Below are 9,991 nucleotides of genomic sequence, written 5' to 3'. Positions count from 1 at the left end.
GATTGGGCTATGGATGGCCGTGGCTTTCGTGAAAGCGCCCGGGTCCGGCGCGTTCGAGGTGACGTATATACCAAGCATGATCCGCTAGTATATAGCATACGATTTCTACATTTGCGATCGAGTAACGATCTTATCATCTGCGACTGTCACTTCGAATGTCTCACTTTTTCAGGGGCGGGGCACCTCAACGCATAATGTCCGTGTGTCGCCGTCGTCTACAGCAGATCTAGCGAAGGTGCATGTGAACGAACCGAAACGTCTGTGCACAACAAAAAGGTTATCTAAAGGCTGTTAACCAGAACAAATAAAATAAAAGGGCACTACACCGTAAAAACACCAACATTTACCCCCCCCCCCCCCAAACAATCAAAGCTTATGATAAAACAAAATTTAACATGTACAAAATAGAATTGCAAACCAGCACAAAATCGAGCGCTACGATTCATTATTTGATACATACTGCTTCACTCCATCATCAGCATTCACTTCATCGATATGCGTGAACTTTTTTTAAACAGTGAAGATGTGTATGGCTGCGCCAAATGAAAATTCGTCATTCCAATGTACGTAAAAGCTCCTAGAGCGTAGTGCCGTGGAAACTGGACAAGCTTTATTATTCACCACTGATTCACTAAAATGAAGTTGTCCGCGGGCATAAACTAATGTGCCCCAGACACTGGGCAAATCCGACTGCTAACCACTGGTCCAGTAAAAACGAAGAAGGGAACGCACGAGCAGCAAACAACAATGAAATATTCTGGAGAGACGTAAAGAATATTTGGAAAAGCTTTTGATGAACGCTTGAGATTAACACACTGATGAGCACCGGGACCACACGTTTTAGCCTTGCTGTTATTTGACCGTATGTACGGAGTGTTATTTTTTTTTTCAACAGAAGGTGACAGTATTTAGGGGCTAACGTACAAAGGTTGAGTTGCATTTGTAAACTTGTAATAACAGTATGCAAGCAGACTTGCAGAAATGAAGCTAGAGTTCGTTATTTTATTTTACTACGTGTGTAACCCAGTGGTTAAACGTTTTAACGGTGCTTTATGAGGAGCAGTGGGAATAAACTTTATTGATGGCGAATGGGTGTGGAAATGGTTAAGCCTGTACGGACAAAACCGGTGCATTCAGGATTGTACGGCCGTATAGGCGGCCGTATATTAACTCTACGGCCGGCCGGTGGCAAGCACGGCTGAAAGATTGCGGAGTTTCGCGCAGTATCCCCATCTAGCGCCGAAATATTGCAAGGACTTTTCTTTGTTCTCATACGTACTCGATAGGTGGCGACACAATTCCTAAACGCAACGTACAGGCGATTTTTTTTTTTTTTTGCGTGTAATTGTACCGTGAGTTCGTAGATATCGAATCACGAAGGCACGCAGCTGTAACGAAAGGAAATCGTCCTGATGGATTAACACTCTGAAAATTTGGCTTCAATACTTAGATTTACTCACTACTTTGGATTGATAGTTATGTATATGCTTTATCCCATTCTAAAAAAAAAATCCATAAACACGAGGACCAAATTTTCACATTTAATACTTTAGTCACAAATAAAAAGTAGCGTGGCAGCAAAATACCAGGAGGGCTGCCAGCAATCATGCTTTTTATAAGGTACCATTCACAGAGGCTTTGTACACTTCGCACACTTCGTATACATTGTACACTTCGTATACAGCACTTTCAGGTGGGTAAATTTTCGACGAAGGCTCCCGTTGCGCCGACATGATACCCTCTGGGCTGTTGGAGATGTGTGTTACCCGCCCGAAATATTGAGGCAGTGACGTCAGCGACAGTCGTTCTTTGTACTCCGGTACCACAATACAGAAACGAGGCACCCCGCTTTTGTCTAAAAGACCCATAGTGAACTTGAACTAGTGGATGGATGATTAATTTCTGGCTTTTATATTGCAGAAATTCAAGACCACGTTCGCGGCATCCGAAACGTTTGGACCCAGAGACACCGACGTGAAGCGAGACTGGTTGTTGTGGAAGGCGAGCTCGCGCGAATTTCCTCTCAATCCCGATGTGAGAACTGCCAGCGAACACACGAACTATGCATTTCAAGTCGACTGAGCTGCACTTATGCTGACTATGAAGCGTCCGCAAGACTGTGACAGCAAGCGCACTCACCTCAGTTGACGGACTGCGTACTTTGGTACAACCAATCTTGCGCTGGATAGTCGGTGCTTTGGTGCTGACTGGATTTGGTTTCGTTTTTCACAAGGGCTCAGTTGTCAACACGTAATGACGAACATAAAAGTGGTCACGACCATAAAGTTCCCTACAACATTTACTAGAGGAAACCCTGGCTACCATCGTTCAACCACCACGGGGATGACGCAGATGTCTTCAATTAGTCACCAAGTGAATGATGCAGGTGTACCAATTTCGCCACATGTGGAAAAATTGAGTTCCGGCAGAATGGATCTCGGAACTGAATTTCTCCACGTGTGGCGAAATTGAGTACCGAGATTCATTTTGCGGAAGCCTGCAGACTGTTGCTCTTTCTGTGAGTAGCAATGCAAAACACAAACACGCCGCTACTCCATGCTCGGTTATGATATTTAGAAGAATGCGGCGGCGATCACGTTCTGCGCTACGTACACATGATAAAGAGGGTCAATAGACCCCCCCCCCCCCCACCCCCCCACACAAAATTTCGGCCAATTATGATTTCAAATTTCACTGCATGGAATATGCGGGGAGTTCCGCAACTCTTATGGTTGAATAACTTGGGGAATGACGGGGTAGCACAAGTATGTGTCTTGTCTTCGTGACTGAGGCTTTGAAGATACCTGTGGCTTTGTTTATTGTTGTGTTCTGGCTTTTGTTTCGGATGGAAGGATGGATCGTTCCGAGTTTCATGAGCTGCCAAATCTAAAAGAGCCTATATGGTGAAAGGAAATTGCTGAATGTTTGCTGGCCTTCGTGAACCTCGTCACGGCACAGAGCGGCAGCAGGACACGCGATGTCAAAAGGAGCCTAAAGAAGGAAGCCTACTCAAATCCATGTACTACCCATCATTGCTGTGCTGACTGAAGCGCCATGCGTTTCAACCCCCATCTTGCGCCAGATTATATCTGTAGTGCATATTTAGGGAAATCTTTATGGTCACGATGAAGCACTAAATCCAAGAGCCTAGTTTACGAAGCCTTCGTTTTCGTTCGTAAGTTTGACTTTGTGTTGGCTGTGGTATCCGCCATTGATCTGTATGCAACTACTGAATGATACTTACTGCGAAACAGTTCTGTCGTAAAACGTTTTTTTCAATGCCGGATATGAAGCCGTTACGCTCCTGCAAGAACGTACCCTCGTCTATAATGCAGTTGTCGTTACAGTGTTCGATGACCAGTATATCGAATGATCAAGTGAACAGGAAGAGGACATGTCATGATGTTCTGCTCCCTCATGACCATTTTGCGTGCCGCAGCGTCATTGCACACACATCTACGGGGAGGCAAAACCAATACTGGATCTTACAAAAAAAGATTACCGTAAATGATTATGAATAACATAGGCTTCGCGTATCTCTTTTGTTGCTTCAATGCATCCAACACCTTCACAAAAAAAAAAACAACAGAAAATATATGTCGGTTCCACAATGAAACTTTCTTCCCGATTGAATTGTGGGCCAATCGCGGGATAGCGCGATTTCTACGAGTGTATTAGTAAATTTGGTGTTAGTAAGCAACACAAAGAAACAAGCAAGCAAACAAATGACAAACAAAACAAAGGAAACAAGAGAGACAGCAGGCAGGCAGGCGGGTGGGTGAATCCACCAGATGGACGGATGGATGGTTGAATGGATGGATGAAAAACAAACATAACTTTTTCCCGTTATCTTTATCCGTCTTGGTATTATGATGCGCAGCATCACAGCGCACTCCGCCAGTCGACAACTATCTACGCGAGTTGGTCTTTAACGTTTGCGCTTCCGCCGCAATTTACGCACCGCTTTAATCGAAACATTCCGGCTCCCGAAGCCCTGACTAACCGCCAGTCCCACTCCGGGAACCTCGACGGTCGGCACATCAATCGAGCCGTTGCCAAGCCCGGGTGAAAGTTGCTCGCCCACCTGTCCACGCAGTTCCTCGTGGAATGCCAGCGACCTGTTTCGGATGAGCAGCAGGGAAAACTCGTTGTGGTCGGTGGTGCGGGCGTCTTCGACGCGTTCGGCGGAATTCCAGTAGCGATCGGCGACGTTCTTCACTACGAGCGTCATCATGGTCCCGAGAACGCCCATGTTGGTGTGGCTGACGTTGCGGTAGATTCCGTTGCTGGGCATGAACGCGTCCATGCTGGCGATCATCCCTGCGGGAGAGTTGAATATATTGTGTCATCGTTCGTTATAGTAAGAGGAGACTCGCCTAAGAGACGGGCCAACCAACGCATATGGAAGGAGTAGATCAATGGCTCCTTTCATTGTTAGACACAACTAACGAAACCAACGGATTATTGAGCTGAGGAAGACTTTCACATTACTTGTTGCTTTTATCTGCAGTGTATCGATTACGACGTCCGTCGTACCTCAAACGGTAGAGCATCGTGCAAGTAGTTCAATGGTTGTGGGATAGAATCCCACCTATACGGAAAGAGTGCTTTTTCATCAGCGTCAATTCTTTTCGATTTAGGTTATAACCGTTGCATCGCGGATAAAACACAACAAAAAAAAAACCACTATGCTTGCCTCGACTTCATTGTATTTCTTTTCATAGGTTGTAGCGACACGCTGTATTAGCGATTAACAGGTAAGGTGTTTCATGATTTGGACGATGCGGGTTGGATTTCCGACCGTGGTGGCGCATTTCGTTGATGGCGAAAATTGATGAACGCTCGACTACTTACTTTAGCGGCACGTTAACGAACCACAGCTGACCAGAATCGATCCAAACTTTCGCTACAACGGCAGGCCTGATATCCATATATCGTAGTTTTGACACGTGAAATACGAGCCCTCATGTTTCGTGGCGCTAATTGCTAGCGAAACACTTATTCGTCTTCTAAGAACTTCCGGTCCAGCGCTATACTTTCGGTTGTTCTAAAACTTCAAGTTTAGTCTTCAAGTTAAACTCAGTCTTCAAGTCTTCACAGTCTTCACGTCACAGTCTTCAAGTTAAACTGTTACGACGTCGACGGTTGTAGTTAAAGTCAAGTTTGATTCTTAACTTGAAATTAAGGTAAGGTCTAATGAACTGTCGTCACACTTAATGAAAATTAATTGAACGAGTTCATAGAAAGGGCAGACGGTTTTCGTGTGAGCAATTGTGATCGTTGTGGCACTTGGCGGAGCAGATATGAACCACGCACTCCTTTCTACGTGGCCTGCGAGATCCGCTTCAGCACTACGACGAAAGAAGAAGTTAACTCCAAGTAATGCACAGTGAGCACTGCACGGGCCGATTTTTTCCGGCCCGATCCCTGCCTGGCCCGAGCCTGGCCCGGCCCGAAAACTTCATGCTACGGTCCGCCCGAGCCCGGCCCGTTTCAACCTATGACGCCTGGAGCAGAAACGAGGCACTTTTCAATATTTGGTAACTGTATACTTGCCACAAACAAGATATTTCACAGACTGTCTTGAGAACTTTTTTGAGAGTCATGAATTCAACTGGTATAATCTTTGTACTTTTGGTTAAGTACGCCCATATGACTTCTGGAGAATATTGGCAGGGTAATTAAATATAATTGGGCTGCACCATGTAGCAGTGATGATAACAAAATCTTGTGTATTTAATTTCAGAGATTGACTACAAAATATACTACACCCATCAATTAGAAAAAAATGGCGGATATTTATAAGTTGAGTCTACATAGACTACATGAAATCTGGGTTCGTCGAGTGAATGTGACAAGTTTCCTGCAAGCGTAATTTATTACGCCACGAAATTAAAGAAAAAACACGCTTTAGAGAATTCTGAGAGGGCTTCCACGGGGCGCAAACTCCCTATATACCTCCCATGTATTCGCTCCCGGCAGCGGCAGAGCCGCTTTTACCGCTGGCGGTTGCCGGGCATCCTACTAGAAATAAATCATGAACAGAAAATTTCTTTCATGACGTCACTGGTGAGGTCCCCAAATGGAAAGAAAGGACGCAAAATTGAGAGGAGGAGGGTTGCCAGGGAAGCCCTACTTTCCCGCTTCGCATGCGTAATAAGCTCGTGCCGTTTTACAGGTCCACTGGCCGTTAATCTTTTTTTTTTTTAAATTTTGTTCGTGTTTTCTGGAGAGGTGAAAGTTAATCTGACTGATTTCTCAGTAAGACGAAACACGTCCGGTCCAAATAAAATAATCTTTTTATTACACCTTTGTATAAAAAAAAAACAAAAGAACAGACACACTTAGTGCGAAAGTGTCGATCTATAAAAATCAGCTTTTCTTTACAACTGACCTTGGCATAATGAGCAAACGTTGAACCCAGAATACCTGAGCCAATGAGAAAACTGCGTATGAGCAATCGTGAGTATACGACACGTCGTATTTGACCCAGTTAGCACACTTGTATATAATGGCGCATAGGTACTATTGTATCGTTATACCATTGTATCATCATATCGCATTGAGTTCTTGTGTACATGTATGCCAACATTGTCATGTATATTAGCGCAAATGTCTTCACTGTAACGTAGTGATGTTGGTCCCGATACATAGATGTGCCGAAATGTATGTGCCCTGTTACTGGAATGGTATGAAGCCTTTGTGTTCTGTACATACTGTAAACCAATGTTTTCTAAACAGCTTTATTGCTGTTCGGCTTCGTCATGGAACAAAGTTCTCTGACATGGAATCGCTACCGCGGACAAACAGAAGTTAGCGCTCACGGGATGGCTTTAAGCTCTCCCATAGTAGAGTACCTAGTACTCTAAATCGTTACCCACTTTTTCTACACACACAATTTTATTGCAGCTATGCAGCTTGCAAAACTGTGCGACGAAAGCAGGTTGCTCATCTGCAGCCACCAAGGAAATTTGTCTTTCCTTGGTGTCTGCGCGTGCAAACGTATACATTAAATTATTTACATGAGTAGGGGCTCATGTTTCCAGCTTTGGTGTGTCTTACCCTTATCCGCTAATGCCCAAAAGACGGCATAATTTGGGGAAAGAAGTTTGAAGGGATGCAAAATTCCTGCACTCCAGGTGCCGCAAGAGCCATCGCACGTTTATTTGGTGAGAAGTGCCAATGCACCCGTGCCTATACCCCACCGTCTCTCCCTGTTTCAAGGTGTACAGCAGCAAATCAAAATAATAATAATGAGTTTCCTTATATAGAGCTCTTACTTCCCCCGCCGGAGTGCTTGCACGTTTTTGAGCGCCACGAGAACACTTGCACTTCGGAGGACGCTTATCAATCACTGTCTAAATACGAAAAGCACGGTGTCTGTAAAAATAAGCAAACACTTGTTCTAAGTGATGCACATTCCAGTTAAATCGTTAACATTTTTCAGTAATTACCAAGAGTTAAATATTTGCAACTGCCTTGCTAGCACAAAAAAAAAAAAAAAATGGCAACATTTCCATCGATTGGCGCGCCTGTCATGAGCCACTTCGCATCTCGCAGTTCAAGTGCACCAACAACAGCTACTGAGTTCATCATGACTGACGAGTAGCGTTGAAGATTCTACAAAGTACGCAGGCGGAGAAAGGCTTGGCGAGCATATATACGAGTGTATTTGCATACTCGATTTTTTTTTCTCGTTAGCAGGGCGCACATACTTCTCAATTATAACATTAGCAGTGTACCATTGCTGTTTCAGCAGTAACACCTGGCAAATATTTTCTTACGGTACCTATAAATAATAGTGAAAAAATCTACTACGTGCAAGTTTCTCGAAAAAAAAAAAACGTGTATCATACCGACGGAGACGCCATGCAAGTATTTTTCGATTTCAGTGCATGCCGCACTCCAGCTTATCTAAATTAGCCGAAACTCTCAGCTACAGCATCTTTCGTAACTTGGGCCGCTTCGGGATGTTAAGCCCCACAAAACAACAAGCCAAACAACGTAGACACGCCATTATATTGATATGCGGGGCGTTTTAAGAAATGGGTCTAGTATTATTTGAAAACTACGAAAAGAAGGCATCTGTGTCCCACCTGCGGTGTTCCCTTTACTTCGGCAGAATGCATCTTCTGATGTGTAAAAAAAGATACGGCAGTAAATTCAGTAATTAAAAAAAATTAAAACAACTAACAGTTAATTGGTCGAGATAGCTGGTCGAGTAAAATGGGCGAATTAAAGTTCTTCGTACAAGTAGTGTATAGCCATCTTAAAATTTCAGAAAGGCGGCAAGTGGTAATCGTCACTGAGCGATGAAATCTGGCTAATTTAGCTGGCGAAACCGAAATCGACGCACCAAACAGCGCATATACAATTCACTTCGAAAACACCCTCAATGAAAAGTTGGTCGTTTTAAAGTTTGTGAAGAGTTAACTGTTTTAATTTCTCTAATCACTGCCGTAATTATTAGTTGGCCTGATACGGGCCTGACTCAGGCCCGGGCCCGACCCAAGCCCGAAGCTCATATGCCCGAGCCCGGCCCTGGTCCGATCCAACAATGCCTCACCCGGCCCGATACGGCCCGTGGGTCTGGCCGTGTCCTGGCTTTCGGGCTGGCCCGGGCCCGTGCAGTGCTCTAATGCACACCAGGTTGAGTAGCGAGTGCCACCATCACACCCCCAAGTTAAGGATTAGGGGGGCCATCAATCTTTTAGGGAAAGAGAGAGCGAGTGGTTTACGAAAGAGGATGAAATAAAAAGGGCATTATTTTCTTCCTTCCATGGTGGGGGCAACACGGATCAGCGCATTTAGGGACGGGAAGAAGGAAGTAAAGATGATATAAGAGTAGATAGAAAGCAAGAGTAATAGGCATGCCTACGCACCCATGAGTACCAGCAAAAGGGAGCCGAGGACAAGGCCCACGGCGGTGCCGAGGACCTTGCCACATATCCCAGAACGGGACGATTGAATGCGCGGGCCGTGGTCGTACGATGTAGCCGGTACAGCCATGGAACCTGCCAAATGGGTGGTGGACAGGGGTCAATGTTGAACACCGTCGAACCAACGGTCAGGTCTTGTCCTTGTCCCTTATCGATGGATCATACCCACTACGACATGTTTGTCCAAGACGCAGTCTATATTCGTTTGGATATTTATCCTCATCAGAAGACTGTGATCGCTGAAACGTTATGACATCTTTATTCGGCGTGGGGCGCTGATCAAGAACACCTAGGCACCTAGTCCAGCCGAATGAATGATGGTGTAGTGCCATCTTAATCATCGTTGATCATCATCATCATCATCATTTGCTAGTAACCGCGCCACTCTTCTTGCGCAGCTCGTGCAGAGTTCGAAGCGTGAGCTATAAAAGAACGCGCTCACGCTAGTGTTGGTACGGACGCTGCAGTTGGCGGCGATCCACTTGGCCTTCCAAATAAAGGGGCGATAAAACTGCACGGCAAAGTCGATCGCCGTCACGTCTCTCTCATTTTTCACTCGCTAATAAGTATGGGTATAATGGGGAGCCTACATCGGAGGTGGGTAGCACTGTAGGCATGCGCCGTTGGGCGTGTGCCAACGTTACTAGCTTATACTAGTAACGTTGGGCGTGCGCAGGGTTCATGGGCTGCAGTGAAGCATCATGGGAAGCTGATCTAACAGTGATGTTCAGGAAGCTGGATGATTGGCTCTTCAGCTGATTCAATTAAAAGCAGACCTCCAAAAGTATCCCCCCCCCCCCTGTTATGTCAATGTATCGAACTGATTTTGTGCCCCCTCACCCTCTTGGCTGAACAGGGGGATCGGCCACCTCTTCTGACCCCCCCCCCCCCCTCCCTCGGTGCGTTCGCCTATGGGGAGCACTCAACCTCCAGTGTAGCGAATTGTGCATGTCGGGATTGCTATTTAGTTTCGATTAAAAAATTTATTCCCTATAGCGCGAGGTTGCGGGTTCATTCCCCTGCAATGCGTTGGGGGCGAAAGGTAACGGTGC

General features: G+C 45.5%; 2 protein-coding genes across 2 annotated transcripts in view; one reads left to right on the top strand and one right to left on the bottom strand.

Moving 5' to 3' along the window:
- The window catches only part of LOC119174846 (sodium-dependent nutrient amino acid transporter 1), a 47,747-nt gene extending 45,462 nt beyond the window's left edge, over positions 1-2,285 (top strand). Inside the window, exons 13-14 of the mRNA XM_075894294.1 lie at positions 1-58; positions 1,921-2,285. The exon at positions 1-58 is cut by the window's left edge and continues 101 nt beyond it. Coding sequence (XP_075750409.1) covers positions 1-58; positions 1,921-2,082 — 220 coding nt within the window. The 3' untranslated portion in view covers positions 2,083-2,285. The remainder of the gene's footprint in view (positions 59-1,920) is intronic.
- Positions 2,286-3,851: 1,566 nt separating this feature from the next.
- On the bottom strand, positions 3,852-9,195 carry LOC142817704 (uncharacterized). The gene is made up of 2 exons (XM_075895064.1): positions 8,883-9,195; positions 3,852-4,320 (listed from the first exon to the last, which is right to left on the bottom strand). Exons 1-2 carry the CDS (start codon positions 9,007-9,009, stop codon positions 3,929-3,931), a joined length of 519 nt encoding a protein of 172 aa, XP_075751179.1. The 5' UTR covers positions 9,010-9,195; the 3' UTR covers positions 3,852-3,928.
- Between the last annotated feature and the right edge of the window lie 796 nt (positions 9,196-9,991).

The sequence above is a fragment of the Rhipicephalus microplus genome, chromosome 5 (assembly GCF_043290135.1).
Source record: "Rhipicephalus microplus isolate Deutch F79 chromosome 5, USDA_Rmic, whole genome shotgun sequence".
Classification (NCBI taxonomy): domain Eukaryota; kingdom Metazoa; phylum Arthropoda; class Arachnida; order Ixodida; family Ixodidae; genus Rhipicephalus; species Rhipicephalus microplus.
The sequence above is the reverse complement of the archived record's forward strand: the minus strand, read 5'-3'. Positions and strand labels throughout refer to the sequence as shown.

What these genes read in the sequence shown, in the direction of transcription:
- LOC142817704 (XM_075895064.1), bottom strand. Translation starts at nt 9,009, where the DNA reads ATGGCTGTACCGGCTACATCGTACGACCACGGCCCGCGCATTCAATCG. An exon ending in CCTTTTGCTGGTACTCATGG is followed by an intron (nt 4,321 to 8,882) that starts GTGCGTAGGCAT and finishes ACTCTCCCGCAG; the next exon opens with GGATGATCGCCAGCATGGAC.